This window comes from Protopterus annectens, chromosome 1.part0, assembly GCF_019279795.1.
Source record: "Protopterus annectens isolate FY-2018-M chromosome 1.part0, PAN1.0, whole genome shotgun sequence".
Lineage (NCBI taxonomy): Eukaryota > Metazoa > Chordata > Ceratodontiformes > Protopteridae > Protopterus > Protopterus annectens.
In genome coordinates, this window is record NC_056725.1 from 846,786,691 (window position 1) to 846,808,924 (window position 22,234).

General features: G+C 41.0%; 1 protein-coding gene across 1 annotated transcript in view; it reads left to right on the forward strand.

The window, feature by feature from the left end:
- ZUP1 (zinc finger containing ubiquitin peptidase 1) overlaps nt 1–22,234 on the forward strand; it is a gene marked incomplete in the record, with an annotated part of 497,787 nt that overhangs the window by 179,483 nt on the left and 296,070 nt on the right. The window contains 1 exon segment of the mRNA XM_044063659.1: nt 2,038–2,151. Coding sequence (XP_043919594.1) covers nt 2,038–2,151 — 114 coding nt within the window.

Consider the following 22,234-nt stretch of genomic DNA (forward strand, 5'->3'; position numbering starts at 1 on the left):
CGTAGATTGGGTGTATTAAAAACACATTTAGTTGAAGAAGTACAATGATTTGCTGCTTTAGTTTGTCAGACATGTTTTTAATATATTTAAGCTGCTTTTTCAGAACATACTATATATTTTGCTGTATAAAATCAAACAATCAGCATTGAGCAATATCGAATAGAAGCTTCAGACAATTGTTAGCATAATTAACATAGTTTTATAATATTGTTTTGTATTGTATTGGAGAAGGCACGTTCTTTAATTCATTTGTTTAACTTATTTCTTTAATTAATTGTTTAAATGGAAACGTAACTTAAATTGTTTAATACGTTACGCTTATATATTGTATAGAAAATGAATTGGCAACTGTTTGAAAAAGTTTTCATTTCATCTTACCAGTATTGGTGGATTATCTCCCTTTAGATTTTGAAGTTTTGTATTTTGAGACTTTTTCTTAAATGTCGCTATGTCAGCTGGCAGCAGTGAGGAGTTTCACACCTCATTACCTTCATATGAGAGCATTATAGAGATGAGGATCAGTAAAGATGGTGGATCTATCTCCAGAAAGTACTGTATATTCTACACACTGGTGGACTGAATATACTCTTGTTGTATCTTCCGGCTTTTCCCGGTTAGGGGTCGCCACAGCGAAACTCCGGTCCGCTAATGATTGGCAGTAGATTTTTACGTACCGAGTTGCCAGCCCTGACGCACAACCTTCAATGAAGGTACGCCCATTCTAAAGTTTAAAAACCTATGTAGCAACTGCTTGCAGTAGCAGAAGCTTTGTCTGCATAAATTGTTCAGACTCCTGTTTCTTGATCCACAGTAATGCAGGACGTCAGATGCCCAGAGAAGCAGTGTAGTCTAGTAAGCCTAATGAAGCTTTGGCTGACCATCTCAACAACCCTTTAGAAGCCCTGACATTATTCTCATTCTACTAGTAGCTGGCAGTTGTAGGGTATCACATGTGTCTGGTTTCTTACCCAGCAGGAGTACTCTTGTTTCCTTATTTTAGGAGTGACACTGGTATGTTGACTGTCTGTCATTCTCTTGGGATGCCTGACATTTCCTCAAAAAATGAATTCATTGAAAACAAATTCTCACTTTTTCCACCAGTCTGCTTTTCTCAGTGGGCATGTCCTCCACACTGTTATGCAATAGGATTTATCCTCCACATCCCAGACTTAACTTGCTGTACCGTGGGACAAATGCAAAATTGTGACTGCAGCAACCCCATTTGGCAAATGCACATTTTGGACAAGTGCTTTCATTAGACCACTTGGCCATTATTCACTTGATATGCTTCTGTTAGTCTATACTGAAAAAGTTGAAAATGGGGAATTGGTCTGCCTTGTCACTTGTTATATTATTTATGAGTGCATATTTGAGTGGACTTAGAAGATCCACTTTTTTTAAAGTAAACTTCTGTTGAGGGTTTTATGAAAGGATAGTTTTAATTATTACCGTCATTATACTTGAGAGTGAGCATCCAACACTTTCTACAAGCGTGAGACTTGAGACTTATTTGTATAAGGCAGGAAAATGTAGACTTCTGGATGAGGACATTTTGACTTTGGCTTTGGGAACATTGTACATCAACAGTCTTCTGTCCTTTGTATGTATTTCTGTACATTACATTTAAGCATGAGTCTCGTTCCATTGCATGTTACCAGGATCTTACATTTCACAGTGAAATTTGCCACTTGGTAGCTGTGATTTGAGGATAGTGCCAGCCAAGTGTGTGTGTATGTGTGTGTGTATGCATTTATGTTTTTTGTTCCCTGCTGCTGACTGACCATCAGTTCCCTAACATCTATTCAAATTTATGTTTAACTTTGTGTGTGTGTGTGTGTGTGTGTGTGTGTGTGTGTGTGTGTGTGTGTGTGTGTGTGTGTGTGTGTGTGTGTGTGAATATATGCAAACAAACTTAGTTTTGACTCTTTTTTTAAAAGTCCCACTTTTAAGTACACATTAATAAACATTTCACGGACAGTCAAAAATGTATGATTAATTCTAAAAAAAATAATAGTTTTCTTCCATCCTCTGTTTTAGGTAATTCGACAGAGAAGTTGTATGAATGTCCTATGTGCAGCTTAATCTGTGCAAACTGTCAGATTCTTCAGGAACATGTTGAGCTACATTTACAGGAAAATGCCTTTGGAGAAGGTATTAATACAATGCTGTTGATATGTACTTGAACTTACTTTGTTGCATCCTTATTGCTTTCATTCGATCCATGTCTTTGCAGTTTGAAAAATCCATTTACCCATAACATAACAGCAACACTCTTCTGTTCATTTAAGTGTGCAGTACAGAATGATATTTTAATGTAACAGGATTGTAGCTGTTAAAATTGATATTGTGTATTTGGCAGCTAAGTAAACAAACTTAGTACAAGTGCTTCCTTTCAGGGCCAGTGTAGGAGCACAGCCTTGTTAAGTGATTTCATTCCTTTTACATGTCTGTGTGACATTAAAGTCTTTTTAGATGGTATTTTAAATTCCTGTGTGTATTTCTGTGTTAATTTTGTCCCTGCAGCCAACTGACCATCAGTTCCCTGCGATCTATTGAGCTGTTCATTCCTTTATTGGCAAGAGTTGTTACTGGCCCATTTGTTCCCTGGGAGTCGGGAACAGATTGTAGTAGAGCCAGCTTTCTGGCAGCCATCATGACATTTCCTGCTTATGGACCTGACCCTACACCACTAATGGCTGACTTGAACATTGCTTCCCTGCACAGACTCGAGGAGAAATTCCCTGAGTGTCAGTAGCCCACAGAAAACAAAAGATGAGCGACATGTCACCAAATGCTTTTCTCCATAGGAAATCTTTGCCTGTGTGAGCCATATCCGTAGTCTGCGGCCCTATTTGTTACCTGCAGACCTCCGCCTGCATGGAGGAGATTGGCTAACCAGAACCGCAAATTCCTTCTCTCACAGTAATTGAGCCAGCATTGGACACTTTCTCTCACTATGCCTCACCCAGCTGTTCTCTAGTACCTTTGACAGTAGTCAAACATTGGTCATCTGGGTTGTAGTTGTGGCTTCACTCTGTGCCACAGAGACAGGACATTTAAATGTATTTGTTAATTCACTAGCTGAGCAAATGGGTTGATCTTTTTTAATCATGACTTGGGCAACAAGAACAGTACAATAAGGCAAATACATTAATTCTACTGAGCACTTGTAAAGGGGTGAACAAGGCTAACAGTGCATTCGTAAAGATAAGCTCTAAGTGAAATACGAAGTATTGGGGTACTTTTGATCACCTGTAAGAAGGTAGTCTAGTACATGTGAACTCCTCCATTTTGAGGTATAATTGCCCCATTTTCATGTGTTTTAATACGAATATGTATCATTTTCAGAAGACAGTCTAAGGTAAGTCATAATATGCAGTCCCTGAGATGTGGTGGGCCATCCACATAATGTATGCTACCTGGTCACAGCTGCAGTGGATATGTGTGCCGGCCTTATTCTACAGGCACTAACAGTTCACATCTCATTTAGGCAGGGTCCACTTCAAAATAGTTTATTTTAATTTCTGCCAGCATAGTTTTGCAGAATGTTCAGGTTTTTGCCTCATATATTTAGTCACTTCCTGTTAAACTCGGGGTTTTTCTGGCAAACAGTTGAGGATTGAAGTCATTAAATAGTAGCAGACATTCAAGTTTCGTATTTCATGTCCTTTTGAAAATGCATGCTAATGCAAAACTTGCCATTCTAGCAATTGCTTAAGTGTATAAGAGCAACATTTAAAATCTGTTCCTGATTTTTGGGCCTTTGCCCCCATTATTTTTGGCTTTGACTAGAATTCTTTCACTAAGTGATTGAGACGTAGTATTTACAAATTATCTCCTGAAATTTCCATAGAAAGGGAGAAACATGATTTTAAATATTTATTTCTCCATAAAAAGGTTTAGAAATATTAGATAATTTGTAGTTTCTGTATAGATATTTTGTAGTTTCTTCAGAAGAACTATGGACTTGCATTGCATGCTTTAAACGGTCCTTTGCAACCATTTTCATCCAACCCTGTTGTTATTCACTACTTTGATAAGCTGTAGTCACAAATGTTGCCATTTCTGTTTTGTGTGTGACTGTTACTGGTTCCTGCTTAGTTTATGGTTTCTTTCACCATAGGGCAGGAAGGGTTTGGAATTATGTTCCTCTTGAAATTAGAACAAGTAAAAACAATGACTCATTTCAAGAAAGCTGTTGATTGGTGGTTCAGTTCTTCCGTTTCTGAACCACATTTAACTGTTGGGGAAACACTTGAATAGCCATAATAAGGGTTCTTGAATGGTTAATAGTTTACATTGAAACGCTGAAACAACTGACCTATGACCCCCAGATCTTGTTTGCTGGGGAAACGCTTGAATGTGTATCCTACAGCTCAAGCGATTTGACTTAAGATAAATGTAGTTTGCCATTTCTTTCAGGGTTTCTTTCCCTTATTGTTATAGTTTGTGATGTTCTTCGTGTTTCACTGTTGCAGTCATTACATTTGGATAATCCTGCTGGCAGGTTGCCCTCAGTTGGCCTGAATTCCAAAGTTTTGGGTCCTGCGCCTTCCCTGACGTCAGGTCGTCAGGGGTATAAAAGAAGCAGCTGACACCATTTTCTTCAGTCGTTCTTGCGGTGCTCGAAGCAGAAGCAGTTCATCAGGGGTCTCTTTTTACCTTAGCTGCCCCTCTCTTAGCTCCCTTTCTGCCAGTAAGTTAGTTTTTATATTTGTCTCTCCCTGTAGATAGTGCTGGTGTTGTTTGGGTGTGTGTGCATATGTGTGTGCTTTATTTCCAAAATGTCTGAGAAGCCTTCGAGCTTTAAAATATACTCCTCATGCAGTCGGAGAATGCCCATTCTGATTTCGCAAAAGGAGTGTGTTTATTGCCTTGGAGAGAGTCACCTGGAGGCTGCATGTGACATTTGTGCCGCATTCACCCCCAGGGCTCTCATGGATTGCAGGAATAGACTCCTGTTAAAGGGACTTGCTAAAGGGGATCCTCTAAGCCCCTGGCGGATCCCAAAAGGAAGACCTCCTCTTCTACCTGGAGGCATTCCCCTTCAAGAAAGCCAAGGCTGTCTGATTGCAGATCCTCAGATCCAAGCCCAACCTCTTTGGCTTTGGATCTGGGCTCTTCCTCTCCAAGAGCCCCAGATCAGTCTGTCGAATCCGAGGCCTTGGAGCCTCGGAGGCCCTCATATCTGACTGTGCGCAAGCTGCCTTTGGATCCGGCCAGTCTGTCAGAGCCATCTTTGGCATCGACTAACCATTGGATCCAGCCAAGTCTTCAGATCCAAAGGTTATATCGGATCCGATAATCATTGAGAACTTCCCCTCGAGGTCCAAGAGTAGGGAACCAAGGCATACGAGCCAGTCTCCATCCCGAGACCTCAGGACAGTGTCATGGTCTCCGGCCAGGTCGGGACATTCTTTGGTATCCTCCAGACCTTCTAGAAGTCTGCTCCCCACAGATATGGATAGGATGATGAGAAGTTTTCTCAAGGCCCAAATCAAGTTGGGCTTGCTACTATCCCTGGCTCAGTTGTCCAAAGGGTCTCCCCCATCCACAGAACTTCACTCTCCTCGCCTGACCCACCTAGGTTTGAATCACCAGGATCAGAGAGTTCCTTTTGAGATGCCCTCCCTTTCAAACACCATTAGGGTCCCTGGTGGGCTCTGTTCCACCGCCCTCGAAACTGTCTGCTCCTTGACGCTGCGAGGTCTGTGCTGGTTCCTGGGGGTGGGGTCAGACTATGAGTTTTCGGACTAGTTCTTCCCCTTGGGAGCCTTCTCACTGGATGGCTTGGAGGTGATATTGTCTGGAAGACATCAGTGCTGCATTGGGGTTCCTCCTTCCTTCTAGGGCAGTTGTAGCCATAGGAGAGGGCAGCCTTGTCCAGTCCATTGGCATTCCTGGTGGTAGAGAGGACCTTCTTCAGCTGGGCAGTTACCTCTCCTTCATCTCTAGATCCTCCCCACCCCCTCACGAATTTAGATGGCGAGCCCTCATCATCCTTTCACGGTAAGCCTTCCCCTGAATGCCTTCAGATGTGCATTACCCCGCTCGGGGTCTCCTGCCTTTTCCCAAGTCCTCCCCAGAACCCACAGTGGGGGGAGCCCTTCAGAAGAGGACGTGCAAAAGGAGGCACTTGGACTCCCCTAGTGAGTCCCTCACTGAGGACATGGATTTCAAGGAGGGAGACTGGTTCCCCCAGACTTCCTTCTGAGGACGTGTCCTTTGGGGACATCGTTGAAATTCTAAATCAAAGAGCTGGTTGGTCTTCCCTCACCCCATCTTCAGAGGAATCCATGTTCCTAAAGGCCTTCAGGATGGGGCACATCGTCTACCTGGGTGTGCCCCCCCCACCGCCGAGCTTGTAGAACCTATTGGCGACAGGGCATGGAAGGAACCGGACACAGTGGAACCAGTTTCCAAAAAGGCGGACAGATTTCTTAGTCCCCCAAAGAATAAAACTTTTTGGAGTAAGGGCATCCCCATTGATGCCACAGCTACAAAGAAGGAGTTCACCAAACAGAGCTCCATGGTCCATCCCCCAAACAGGGAGTCTCGGGCGATTGACCTCTTTGGGAAGCACGTGTTTGCCACAGCTACATTTGGACTGTGAGCAACCAACTACATGGCACATTTTACCCGGCTTCAAAGGGATTTTGTCTTGGAGCTCACCACCTCCCTTTCAGAGTTGCTGCCTCCAGAGAATCTTAAATTGGTCTCTCTGAAGCTATCCACTCCAACTTTATTGAAGCATTAGCCAGGGAAGTTAATCTCCAATGCAGTGGAGGCCACCTCTTGAGCAGTGGGCACAGGCATTGCCATTATACAGGATGCATGGCTTCACCTTTGTGGGTTTGCAGAATCCTTTAAGGCATCTTTTACTAATGCCCCCTTTGGCGGGTCTACCTTGTTTGGTCCCTCGATCAAAGAGACACTGACCCACAGTGAGCAAGAGGGGAAGACTCTGTTCGCAGTGGGGATCAAGTTCTCTACTCCCCAATGATCCTTTTCCAAGAATCAGAGGGGCATTAAGTAGCTTTGGTTCCACAAGACTCTGTCCCCCTTCCAGGATGCTCCAGAGGAATCCTCTTGTACTGGCCGGAGTAAGGGATTCAATGGCAGAACCCACCCCAGAGGGAGAAGGGGTCTGCATAACCAGGGCTCTCAGGAACTCTTCTTGGAGAAGCCCACTCAGCGCTCCTGAAGTGCTGCCTAGCTGTCCTGCCATGGAGGTAGTCGGGGGATGACTCTCCCTTCACTCACTAGCCTGGACAAATCATCTCAGATCAGTGGATATTAAAGACAATTTCCCAGGGGTTATTTTATACCCTTTTTTCAGCTCCCTCCAATTCCAAAATCTCTCCCAGATGTTCCACCCCGCCAAAGAGAGTTGACCCATATCTCGAGGTCCTAGACCTTCTTCTAAAAAGAGCCATCCAAAACTTCCCAACAGGACAGCGAGGGTCCAGAACTTACTCTTGCTTCTTTTTGGTGGCGAAAAAGACCAAGGACCTATGTCCCATTTTGGACCTCAGCGAGTTGAACCGGTCAGTCAAGAAGCTCAAGTTCCAGATGGTCACTGTACTGTCCAGTCTGCCTCTTCTGCACAAGGATGATTGGATGTGCTCAGTGGATCTCAAGGATGCATACTGTCATATCAAAATAAACAGACACTCCAGGAGATACCTGCTCTTTCAGTTAGGGGCCAGTCGCCTACCAGTACTGAGCCCTGCCTTTTGGACTCACCATAGCCCCCTGGGTGTTTTACCAAATACATGGCAGTGGTGGCGGCTCATCTCCAACTGCAAGGATTCCAGGTCTTTCCATACCTGGACGATTGGCTCCCCACAGCCCCCATGAGGCATCAACTGTCTATGGTGTCCATCTATACCCTCCACCTCTTTCATGATCTTGGCATCATAGTCAGCCTCTCCAAGTCAAAATTTTCCCCATGTTAGAGCCCAGAGTTTATTGGGGTTTTTCTAGACACGGTGTCAGAGACTGCAGCGCTCCCTCCCCAGTGAGTTCAAATTATTCGCAACCAGGTCAATCAGTTGCTGAAGTTCGATCATCCCACAGCCCACATAATCTTGCAAGCACTAGGTTCAATGGCGGCTGTTGTCTAGCTAGTGCCTGTTGCCAGATATCACATGCTGGTCCTGCATTGGACCCTGGCAGTTCAGTGGTCTGCTCAGGTTCTCCCCATTTCCATGACAATCAGAATCTCTCACATGATGTGTTCAAGACATTTAGCACAATGCCCAATTCTGATATTGTAAACAAACTTGCAGAATTAGGCATGCATCACAATGTCTTATGATGGATAGCCAGCTGGGTCCGAGATAGGACCCAAGAAGTTATGATGGGAGGAATCCACCTCCACAAAGAGACTCGTCACTGGTGAAGTCCCTCATGGTTCTGTGCTGACCTCTACTTCTCAGAAGTCACAGCCAATGTTAAGGGTCTTTGGATAACCAAATTTGCTGATGATTGCAAGCTAGGAGTAATCATAGGTTCATAGGTGTGTGCTAGGCTAATGGCCCTGGAGCCTTTACAAGCCTAGCCCATGGGATTACCCTGGCATCATGCCACCCGATCTTAGTTCCCTAGTGCCTCTGTCAAGTAGAGCCACTGGAGTGATCCCCGGGGTGAATTTTCTAGTTCCCACCCACTCATCAAGATTTCTGTTGAAGAGGGCCAGTGAGGTGCTCTGTTTGACATGTACGGGAAGTATCTTCCATAGCATGGGCAGTCTCTGGGTTATGAATCTGTCCGTCCAGCTTGTTCTGTTGATTGTGGTAATGAGGTTGAGGTCTCTGGAGCATGTGGTGCGGAAGGATTGGGATTTCTTTAGATGTAGCATTTCTAACAGAGCTGGGTCAGACATGGCTTTGTAAGTCAAGCAGAGATTACCTCTAAGTAGGTGATATGAGACAGAGAATAGTTGGAGTTTTTTGAGTCTGTCCATATAGGACACGTGTTTAAGGTCTAGGATCCTCTTTATGAGGTACTTTTGCGGCCTCTCCAGTTGTTCAGGTGTCTAGTGAGGTACATGCCAAATGGGGCATTGTACTCAATTGGCCTAATGAGGGAAGAGTAGAGGGAGACTGTGACCTCTTTCTTCCTGGATGCAAAACCCTTAGTAATGAGATGTGCCACATAGAAAGACTTTCTGGCCACAGTGGCAATGTGGTGGTCAAAAGAGAGGTTGCTGTCAATCTGTGTTCCCAGATCTCTTATAACACCTTCTGTGTTCAGTGGACTACCATCGGTGTGGTAATTCATGGGAACCTGTTTTTTCCCAAAGGGGATGACAACACATTTTTTGGCATTGCGCTTAAGGCCATGGTTCTGACACCAGTCATTGGTCTCGGTGAGGCCTTTCTGTAGAATGTCAGCATCACTTAGGGAGTTCATAATAGCTCCTAACTTGCAATCGTCTGTGAACTTTGTCAGCCAAAGTCCCTTTGTGTTGGCCTGGACTTCAGAGAAGTCGTTACCAAACAGGAGAAGACCCAGGAACAAACAGGGACTCCACTCGTGACTGGTCGGCAATCCGACTTGGAGTCAGCTACTTTCACACTGTAGGTTCTATCTGCCTAGCTTAGTGAGTTTTTCTATGCTTCCTGAGTGGGAAATGGTATCAAAGGCTTTGGCCAGGTCAAGGTAGGCTGTATGAACTAGCTTGCCTTCATCCACAGCTCTGGTGACTGACTCAGAGAAGTCGACCAGATTGAGCAGGCATGATCTGCCCTTCACAAAACCAAACTGTGTGGGATCCAGAGTTTGAAGATTCCCTATATCCTTGTTTATTAGGTCCATGATGATGAGTTCCATAGCTTTGCATATCAGACTCGTCAGGCTAATGGGGCAATAGTTCCCAGGGTATGTAGTTGCTCCTCTTTTGTGGAGAGGGATGACTGTGGCAGTGCGCCATTTGGTAGGGACAAAGCTTGAGGTGAGACTGTGATTGAACAGGGCACACAGGTGAGGTGCCAGTTCACTCTGTAGTGTATGTAGAACACAGCTGGGGATATTGTCAGGTCCCATAGAAGCTGTATTCTTGGCCTTGGACAGTGCCGTTTTAACCTCTGCAGCAGTAATACTGAGTGCCTGGCAATCTACTGGTATTGTGATTGGTCCTTTGGTGGAGGAGAAAGTGGTAAAGTTGCCACTGAATCTGTCGGCCAATATATTGGCAATATCTGTTGGCTCGGTATAGGAGGTACCATCATGTAGTAGCTCAGAGCAAATCTGGGTATTGCCATGGAGACTCTTTACATAACTATAGAAGGCCTTGTGGTTGTCTTTATTATCTGCTGCAATTCTGTTTTCTTAGCTAACTTTAGAGGAATTGATGAGGGATCTCAGCTTTTTGTTGAGGCTGATAAGGGAGTTTTTCCAGTCTTGGGACTTCACCTTATTCTCCATCAGTTTTCTCCTTCTGTTGCAGGGTTTGTTTATGGCAGGGGACCACCAGATTGGCTTCCTTTTTTTGGAGGAGAGTGTCTTGGTTGGTGTATGATTTGATTTGGCGGTCATGCAACTGTTCTCCATTTGCATGGGTGCTGTGAAGTTAGCCACCTCTGTTTTTAGGAGCCCAAAGTTAGATTTGGAGTTTTTTCATGGTGGTTACCTTTGCGGACCGGGTGGGAGGGATTTGGATTTCCAATGTAATTAGTTTATGGTTGGATCTAACCAGGGAGGAGTTGACTATTGGTGTAAAGCAACGGTCGCCCATGTTAGTAATGACCAGGTCAAGGATGTTGCTACATCTAGTGGGGTCAGAACAAGCTGGTCCAGGGCATTGGAATTAATGAATTCCAGGAAATGTTGGGCAAGTGTATTGGTATATGAGTAGTTTTCCCAGTTAATGGAGTCGCCCAGTATGAGAGTGTTAGGCTGGACCCTAATATTCTTTAGGGTGCTTAAGAATGTGGAGTTTGAGTCTTGGGAAATGGTTGGGGATCTGTAGCAGGCTGCGACCTGAATCGCTGTTTTATCCAATGTTAGCTGCACCTGAAGTATCTATGATGTGTTATGTTGGGCTACCAGTCTGGAGATGTGCGCATCCTTTATGGATATGGAAACACCACCACCTTTGGATCTTCAGTCTAAGTTCTGGGGCCAAAAGGTGTGGAATGAGTTATAGCTTGGTAGTGCAGGGGTGCTTTCTGCTGCCTTGAACCAGGTCTCTGTTACAGCACAAATGTCGATGTTCTCCGTCGATGTTCTCTATTTTAAGGAGTGCTTTAAGCGAGTGCATTTTGAGATTTAGACTTCTAGCATTCAGCAGCATGACCCTCAGATTGCATTTATGTGTAGCTGTTATGGTGGTAATCTGGTCTTTGGAACACCACCTAAAAAGGCACTATAGGGGTGGCAAGAACCTTGGCCAATATCCAGAAGCCCAGGGGTTATGGATGCAGGCCATCTCTGGCAAAGCATCAAAGTCTGTCACTCATGTCATCCCAGGCAGACAGATACTGTATCCCTTTAGAATGACACCAGAAACTTAGCCAGTTGTTGAAATCGATCATTTTCTGATTGTACTGTGGTATTATTCTGGGTGATGGTAGGAGGCTGCTCAGGGCTAGGGTCATACCCACCTGGGCTACATAATCCGAGCCCTCCATGTCCTTTTTCATGTAGTCCAGGGAGGTACATCTCAGGTCATTCACACCCACATGTACAATGGCAGAGTCATATTTGTACCTATTGCTGATGGACCTGAGTGCGTGCGTTATGTGGCGGATTCTGGCACCTGACAGCAGCTGACTGTTACTTTCTCCTTATTCAACCTAGTGAGTGGGACATCAGCATGCCTCACTATTGAGTCACCTATGCCTAGTGTATTGGGCATGCTGTTTTTCCCAGCACACTAGAATCCCAACAAAACACTAACATCCTCCAGGAAGGACCAACACAGATAAATAACTTTTAACAGAAGCATTGGAAGAAGTGCATAATAGTACCTTTTAGAAGGTCTGTTATCCCAGGAATCTACCTCAATGACAACACACCTTTAAGAGCAGATACAGTAGTCAGGATTTGAGGATATATGTGGACAGTAACCTGGCTTTTGACCAACATGTTTCTAAGTTAGTAAGGAAATCATTCTTTGTTGCTTGGCTTATAAATAAGGGTATGGTATCCAGGTCCAAAGAAGTAATTGTTCCATTATATACAGCCATCCTCAGACCCATTATTGAGTATGACTCCCCCTTTGGTATGACTCTGACCAGGCACATATAATAACTGGAACATCCCCAGAGGTTTCTCACAAAAAGAATACAGGGAGTAAACAACATGCCCTTGAGGATCATTTCAAAGCCCCATCCCATACAATGTCTCTGATAGATTATTGAGGGACAGTCTATGCCTGGTATACTAGGCATGCTTGGATCCCAATCTAATGGACCTTTTGTTCATCCATATAAAAATATGTCCTCAGAACTCCTCAATCCAGAGACTAAACTTTGCCTGCAGCATAAATAGGGCTTGTTTGGGGAACAGTTATATGTCTCAGAGAATACTCCCCTTCTTTTGAACAGTCTTCCCATCCAGGTGAAGCAGAGCTGTTCCCAAACTATATTCAAGCTTAAACTGGGCTAGTGGATGGGAATTGGAACTTCAGCCCTGGCCTGCTACCTGTTTCTCTAATGGACAGAAGTAGCCTGTAAATGCTTGATCAACCATGCTCTGACTTGCATATACCCATTAAAATATACCCCTGAAAATAACCATAGCCTCTAGGGCACAAAATACTTGCTGGATACATTTGGGAAGCTTGATTAGGCTTGTAAGGGCCCTTGTGGTCATTAGTCTGACATATACCTATGAACCTATCAAAAGGTAAGCAGAAGAACAAACCATGCTCATGGCTACCTGAAAAATGACCCCCCAGATGGTTGTCGCCACCCTAGTACTGGTGAACAAATGTACTACAATCTAATTGGGGAAGGATTGATGGCTGGCAGATGAGAGGTGGAAAAGGACTTGGAAAAAAATGGACAGCAATATGTTCAGCTGTAGAATGGACCTAAGAATGTGCTACCTATCGAATTTCAGTACAGCTGAATTTGACTATTCTGTTATTTCAAGCCATGATGTTTTAGACTCTCTTATATTATAGTTGAGAAGAGAAATCATTCTTTTAGTGAAATATTTTTTACTTCTGGTGCCATGACAACTCAGAAGATATATATTCTAGACTGGATGTGTAGAGTCAGCCCATAGAAAAAAATATATGACCCCACAAAAGAGTATAGTGCAAAATATCAGACCATGACAGTGAAAGGCATACACTCCCCTTCGATTGGTATTTATTTATAAAAGGCCATAATTCAAGTTCCACCTTTGAGACTTCATCACAAAATTTTCAGACAAAGACAGCAGAATGTTCAGCTATACAATACACCTAAGACTTCTTATCCACGCAGTAATTTTAGTGCAGTTCAATGAAGAATTTGACCCACTTCTCTTCCTTCTGCAAACCACGGAGTTGGAGCCTAGGCATTTTCCAAAACAAAAGCTGTTTTCTGTAGGAATATATACATTTTTTTTTTTACTCATCTTTACTGGTTTTGATTGCATAATATATTCTAGACTAGTGCTGCATTTTTCTTCCTGAGCAGAAGTCATTCTATCCCTAATGGAAAATGAGTACAAGTAAACACTGGACTGTGACAGTGGAAGGTCTGTGGGATGCCAGTTATTGGTGCATGTCATACATCACTTCAGAGTTCCTAATGACATTTTTAAGAAAAAGTTCACAAGACACAGGGGCACAAAATGCAAGAAAGACTGCAATTGCTCACAGTAGCATATCCTGTAATTAATAGAAGGTCTAAGGATATAAAGGGCTTTTATCATGCTAGTAAGATGGGAACTTTTATTGTAACAATATATATGACTTTTCTGATTCTTTTTGAAAGAGCAGTTATAAGAATTGGATAATACTATTGACTGAAACACATTTGGTTTGGGAGATGTTTTACCAATGTAGCATATTTGTTCATACAGGAAATAGTTACATTTGGAGGCCAGTATCTTGTTAGGCCTGCTATCTTGGTGCACAGGGGGATGCATCAGTGTAACTGTTGTAATGTATGTATGCATAGTTTACATATTCAAGAAGTTTATCAGTTCTAAAAGATATAATTTTAAGGAGAGCATTATCTCCAGATCAAACTGTGCTGTTTATGGAAATATGTGTTTCTATTCTGTACTAAAATAATACATTGGTCAAACATATGCTGCTTATGTAACGTTTAGGAACATTTTTGTGATATAAGTGGACTCATCCAGCTTGGTTGTCTTCCAGCACATGCATACCAATTTGATATAGAGAATCTGACCTATTTTAAATGTCTAGCTCCTTCACAGCCATCATTACCCTAGAGGTGAAGATACACTGAATATCTTAGGAGCTAGATTCATGTGTTAAATGTGGGAGTACCATGGCAGTGTTTGATCTAGGATGAGCCTGTCTATCCTTCTCAGCACTTGTAGGACTTGAGACTTCCAAGATGGCTACACACTGGTTAACAGTTTAATTTCAGCTCTCCCAAATGTGAAGAAAGAAACTGAGAAATGGGAGCTTGTGATAGTGTCAGATTGAGTAAAATGATGTTCCTGACTAGTAAAGTGCACTGCCTGGATGCTAGAAAAGAATAAGAAATTTAGAGAAAGTAAAAGAAAATTGATCAGAAGAGGTGAAGATAAAACACTGGCTTGCAAGAATCCCACAGCTGTTAAGCAAAAAACAGTTCAAGCTTCAGCTTTGGTACAAGAAATGGCTTCCAGTAATTTACAGGAAAAATAAATCAAATGTACTCAGAGGTGATTATAATAAATGAAACATTAAAGGAGTTTATCAACTCAAATAATAAAAGGATGGAAAAATAGAAGAAGCTTTAGATATTAAGATGAACTGATAAAACTGCAAAAAATCAGAGGTTGAAATGGAGAAAAGGATAGCTGAGTAAGACTTCTCAAGAAGAGCTGTTCAAAAAAATGATATATTTAGAAGTCAGAGCAGAGAAAACCTGAGATTTTTTGCTGTGCCGAAGAAACGGGAAGGAACAGACTATTAATTTTATGAAAGCACAAGTAAACAACTGGACTGGTATTCCACAGCAGCATTTGTTAATTGAAATGGCACAAAGAATGTATACACCAAACCTGGTCATGAGAAACCAGCCAAGACTTGTATTAAAGATGCTATCATACTAGCAGGAAATGTTGATCTTGACAAAACTGTGATAGAATGAAAAGTGTTAAAAATTAAAGACAGCAGATTATTTGTGGAAAATGATTATTCACTGTATACCAGGCAGAAGAGAAGAAATTTTATATCGGCTATTAGGGAATGTAGAGAGGCAGGTGTGAGATTCAATCTGTCTTCAGAATATTTTTTCCCAGAGGATCAAAGACATTTTTTGATGCTGAAAAAGCTAAAGAAGAAATGTTGTTTATCCAACAAAAAATGAACCAGCAAATGAAAGAGGACTCTGCTGCTTATTCTTCTGACAATAAAGCTCATTGAGAGACTTTGCAAGTGAAACCTTTTCCAGTGTTCAAAAGGAAAATGCTTGAGACAGAAAAAATGGGTTGACTAGAAGAAACAAGAGAACCTTGGACTTGAACCAGATTTGATGCTAGAAGATGGAGATGAACAAGAAGAAGACTGGCAACACTGAAACTAGTGAGTAAATGGGAGACTATAAAGCATCAGTCCCATTTGTGAAATATGGCTTTGCAGTAAAAAATGACTGAGAGAGACTGAACTTTTGTTGAGGTTGTTAAATTTGTGGGAGGACTGTCAAGCATATACTCCACTTTATATAATAAATGCTTTAGAAAAACACTAAATGGGAGAAAGTAACTAAGTAAAGCAAATGTTGTTCCTATTTGTGTAAAACATTTCATGATATAAATGTCATGTTTTCAGTAAAGCAGTTTTCTGTGTTTTGAAGTCTATGATATTTTTAATGTGGGGGAGTATTTTCAGTGACTACTGTATGTGATAAAGATATTAAAGTAAATGAGTGTTTTTTTAGTTGTAAAGTCTTTACAATATAACAAGAGAAGGAAGGCCGGGCAAAAGCAAATTTAATCGTAATATGTTGTGATCTTGGGCTGCCATAGTGGAAATGGGGTGGAAATGTGCACTGATTATATTCTATTACATGCAGAATAAAGATATTTTTCTTAATTTTACAAGGGTGAATGTCTAGATTGATGTCCTAGACTTAAGCTGTGTTTTTTGTAAGCAAGTAGACTTGAAAAATAATACAAAATGATGGAAAACATTAAAAATACTAAGTTTCTTAACATCTGCAAAGATATTAGCTTGTTTTTTTTCCATTCACAGATGTTTAGTGGGAGTCAAGAAGTCTGAAGCTGACAGCAATTATGCATTCTGTTGTGAGCGATAGTCAGCAATTAGTCTTCATATAGAAATATTTACAAAAATAATCTGCAGGTGCAAGTAATTAATCTTGAGAGTTCCGAGCATTCTCTGCTGAGGGAAATGCAAAATTTAGAGATAACAATGGCAAGCATTTCAGTGAAAAATTAAGTTTGAAATTATGGGAAGTGAATAAGGGATATCAGCAACCTCTCTAGCAGTCTTAATAAATTAAATGTATTTAATAGAACAGATTACATTTTAGTTTATTTAAAGACGGATGATGTACTTTTTCTTAGGGATAAAAAGTTAAATGTTTTCTGAAAGCATACACGCTGTTTTTCGCATCTGGAAGGAAAATAGGGTTGAGTTATGAAAAGAACAGACAACAATCCATGTAAGTGGTAACACAGGCTGTAGCATATGCTTTAGCATAGGTAGCTTTAATTTTAGGTTATGCAGTGCTTGTTTTTGCAGCTGTTAATTTGGGGCAATTGTTCCTATCTGGAGGGTTAAACTTAATTTTTTGAAGATTTACATAGTTTTGTGTGTCTATTCTAAGTTAACATAGGATGGGGGAGTTCTAAAAAAGTCTTTAGTTTTTTTTGGGGGGGTTGTATCAGGGTTTTCATTACAATCAAAAGTCTCAAAAAATGTTTCATACATTCAGATGGACATGGGAAGAAACAGCTCTATAAAAGATCAGCATGCTATTTATTAGTGTATGTTTTGTAACACTGAAGTTGAAAGTACATATTCAGAAAACCTTGCCGTGTATAATAGGTGGGAACAACAGCTTTTTATTATAATGGCTATGCTATCCATACTGTCTTGGAAATTAAACGGCTTTACAAGTATAGACAAAAAGAAATAGTATTTATTATATTAAGAAATGGAGTGTGCAAATAGCAGTGCTGTAGTATACACATTTAGAAAGAAATGAGTATGTGAATTTGACAAAGAAGGGATTTCAGGATAGATATTCAGCAGAATATCAGGGACAAAGGAAAAATGGAGTAATTATATTAATTGAAACAGGGGCTCCAATAGTTATTAGCAAAGGAAAAAAAATGAGTACTGGTAGATTTTTGCTAGTAAGGGGGTTTGGCAAAGTAGGAGGATTACCCTGGCATTTATTTATATTACACCAAACGCTGCTATTATTGAGCTTAAGAAAACTTTGGGAAAAGTAATCAGCTTTCAGCAGGGGATATTTATAGGTGGTGAATGGAACTTTATTTGCAGTAGTGAGAATTTATCAGAGGGACCTAGAAGAGAAAATTATAACAAAAAAGGTAGATTTCGAAAGAAGTTTTGAAGATGTTTGATGTGGAAGATTTGAATTTAGTAGTAGTAACTCTGTCAGAATTGATGGATTATTCTCCATGGTACAACAGGGCTAGACTAGATAGAAATTGTATTTCACAGGAACATGTGCATTTAATTGAAGCTTTGACACACTTCCTGTCAGTATTTCAGATCATGTACCAATAAAATTCAAAATAAAATTGCATGATAATGAAGTAAAAATGAGACATGGTCACTTTCCCAAATGTTCAAAAGAGAGAAATTTAAAGAATGGGTAGTGGAAATTATTCAAGCAGTATTAGAGAAGACAGAAATATCTTCAGATGTTATAGCTAGTGAGTGGAATAAAATGAATATGGAGTTTAAAAATACAGTAGAAATAAAAGATTGAGATATGGTTAAGAAATAATTGGCATTACTTAGAGAGGCTGACAAAGGTTAAAATACTGTAGAATAAAGGGAATCTCACAGAATAAGAAGAGGCATAAATACAGAGTGCAAAGAGAAGATAATATGCATGAGTTTAAGATGGCAGCTATTAAGCAACTATTTTTGATAACTCCAGAGTACAAACACTTGTAGCACAATTTGAGCAACAGAAAGTAGAAAGGGTTGTTGCCAAACTTATGGAGCTTACACAAGAAAAATGATCTGAGATCATGTAGAAGTTTGAGATATTTTAGAAATTTTATGAAAAGTTGTATAAAAAGGGAAATGTAGAAATAAAGAAAGAGCATAAATGGAAATATTTATGGAGGATTTCATTATGCCAAGGTTAGAGTTAGATGAGGTTCAACTACTAACAGTTAAGGTAAGAGGCGATGAGATAAAAATGGTAATATATAACTAATCTTCAGAAAAGTCTAGGAACAATTGGTATTCCTAGAGAAGTTTGGAAGTTAGGAGGGAAGAGAGTGGTAAAGATCTGGAAGATTTTGCTTAACAATATTTTGAAGGGGGGGGGGCACAGACATCTTAGAAGAAAGGTGTGGTTGATGTATTATCTAAAGATGATAAAGACCCATCAGACACAGTTTCATTTAGCCTAATTTCAATTCTAAACCATGATTATAAAGTGTTTATGTCTATACTAGCTAATAGAAGGGCAAAGGTGTTGCCAAATTTGATGGGTATGGATCAGTGTTGTTTTGTGGAGGGGAAGCCAACATTTGACAGCATTAGTAGAAGAATGATGATCCCAAGGGATGCAGAATATAAGAAAATACCACAGTTAGCAGATCTTGATGCAGAAAAAGCATTCAGAAGAGCAGGCTGGGATTTTATTAGTAGGGCAATAAAAGTATTTGTATTCTCTGATACAATAATATGGCAAATTAGAAGGATATATGAAGGATGAGAGGAAATGATTTAAGTGGGAGGGTACCTTTCTGATTAGTTTTGTTTGAACAAAAGAGTTAGGTAGCGATGTGTTCTTTTTCCTATACTTGCTTTATATTTAGTGCCATTGACAAAGAAAAAAATGGACTCAGAAATGCAAGGATATAACTGGTATGACAATCAAGAAAGTTGGATTTATATGCAGATTATATTATTTTGTATCTGATGAATCCAGAAAAGGACATCTCAGTGTTGTAGAACATTTTGAGACAGTTTCAAGTCTTTTTGGGATATAAAATCAGTGAAGATAAAACAAAGGCTATAGACATAAACTATGCACTTACACATGAATTGGTTGAGCAATATCCATATTTATGGGGACACAGTAAGGTGAAGTATTTTGGGAGTATAGATTAAAAAAGCTTTTGTTATGGCGACTGATATGTGGGAAGAGACTAAACAAAAGATAATGCAAACATTGAGAAACTGAAAGCTGTTTTTATGGATACGGATAGTAAGATATAAGCAGTGAAAATTATTTTAGTCCCTTTATTGTATACCAGTCAGGCATATTTTTATCAACTAGAGGAGAAGTTGTGGACAATAATTCATAAAAAAAAGGTTGAAGGAATTTATCTGGGAGGGGAAGAGGGCAAGAGTTAAATGGGATAAGTTGATCATTCCAGTAGATCAAGATGGTTTAGGATTACCTGTTTTGAAAGGATATGTTAGAGCTACACAGTTGAGGCTCGTATACATAACACAAACAGAAGGTTATAATTCAGCATGGAAAGTGGTGATGATGAAGGCTGGGGAGGGGGGTGGAGTTCAAGAAATAGAGTGGGATTTTGGATGCAGATCCTTAAGGAGAATAATAACCATGCAGAATATTATATTTATAACACAGCAGAAAGTATTCCAAGAACTAAGCCAACACTAGAATGGAGAAAGGAGATTTTTCCAATAGGGATGACTAGGGATATAGTGTTATACAATATAGGGAAGAGGGGCTGGAATTTGAAATAAAACTCAACCCAGAAAATCCAGCTAAACCAGTAACAGTTGTTAGAACTATTCAAAGGCAAACTACATCCTATTAAGTGGCAGTTTGTCAAAATTCAAGGTTCCCCCAAACCTTGAGACCACAGCCACCTATGCAAAAGTATTCACAGAGTCACTATACAAACATGTGAATGGCTGCGTAGAGGCTGCCTTACCTACCAGAAATAAACCCAAAACAAACACAAAAAACAAACCCTACTGGTGGAATCCTCATCTAAACAGGGTATGTAATAAAATAAGAAAACTCATGGCCAGAATCAGGAAAAGCAACTCCCTTAAAGACAAGTGCTCTCCTGTACAACTGAACAAGAAACCTAGAGGTCTAGTCAAGTCCAACAAGGCCAACTATGAGGTCAGGATAGCCTCACAGGCTAAGGACAGTAAGAAGGCCTTCTTCGTTTACATCTGGAAACTTAGAAGTAACACACAACAGTGTGCTAAACTGGTGGTGAACAGTTCCATCTGCACCAATTGGGATGACATAGCAAATCAACTGGATGCTAAATTCAGCTCAGACTTCACCCCCACTCCACCAGGTGAAATTCCCTCCAACATACTTTGCCTGGCTATTGGCAAGGATGGCATGCTGACAACACTCGCTAAAGTCGAGAACACGTCTCTATGGGTCCCGACTACATCTCGTGTTGTCTCCTGAACAGTCTAAAACATGACCTATTAGGACCACTTAAGGCAGTCTTCAAGTACGGCCTTGAAACAGGCTACATTCCAAGTAAATGGAGGACTGCAACAGTCATTCCCCTACACAAGGGCAGTCTAACAAGCCTAATATACAAAGCCATGGAACAAATTGTCATGGAAATGATAAACAAAGACATTGGCATCCTACAGACACTGAACTCGTCCCAATTTGGCTTTGTTAAGGGAAGGTCATGCCTACTTAACCTGGTAGACTTCTTTTGAGAGGGTTACCAATGGACAAGGCAGTGGACAAGAGCAAAACAGTGTATACTGCATATGTTGATACAATACCTCACTCTGGCATTGTTGACAAACTCTCTGAGCTAGACGCAAGCCCTTATATAACCTGCTGGATTGCCAGCTGGCTCACAGACAAGAACTCAGAAGTCTGGATCGGTGAGACCACCTCCACCAAGAGACCAGTCACCAGTGGAGTACCCCAGGGCTCAGTGCTGTACCCGCTCCTGTTTGGCATCTATTTCTCGGAAGTCAAGGCTAACGTCAAAGGCCTCTTGCTCACCAAGTTCACAGATGACTGTAAAGTGGGAGCTATTTTGGATTCCCCTAAGACACAAGCATCTTGCAAGTGGGTTTAACACACACACACATGACTGCTGCCAAAGCCATGGCCAAAAACACTGCAAAACAATGCATTATAATGCTCTTTGGAAAACTCAACCCAAATTAATTACACCCTCGATAGAATGACCCTAGCAGTTGACCCAGTAGTAAGAGATCTGGAAACATGTAGCTAACTTCTGAGATCAGAAGTGGTCTCAGGTGCTTTACTTTGCATTTTCAGTCATGGATAATATTCCCCAAATGTAAAATAAAATAAATAAATGATTCCGTATCACCCAACTTATAGGTAAAGGTGTGGCATCCAGGTCCGAGGATGTTGTACCACTCTATTCAGACCTCATCAGACCTATTACTGAATATGTACAGTGCCGTCTTTGAAATGTGTCTAACCAGACACTTGCAACAGTTGGAATGCCACAAAGATTTCTCACCAGGAGAATTTGTGGTATGAATACCTTGTCCTACACTGGTAGCTTAAAGGCTCTGTGTTTGTGTTCAGTCTTCAACAGGATGCTGTAATGGGATCTTTGCCTGACTTACTGGGCATCTTCAGACCAAGACCTGATGGATTTGTTGCACATTCACAAAACAAACAGCACCGGAAACACTAGATCCAAGGATCTGAACTTCATTTGTCCCTGTCACTCGACCCTATCAGAAATATTGTGTGAGCAAATGGCAACTAAGGAATCTGAACTACCTAGATATACCTTATAGATATACCAAGACCTTAAGTTTAATTATGTTAGCTTCCCAAAAAAAGCAATTACTGGAAAATGGAACTCAAACTCTAAACCAACTGTATTTCAAGTATTGAATATTATAAAAGAG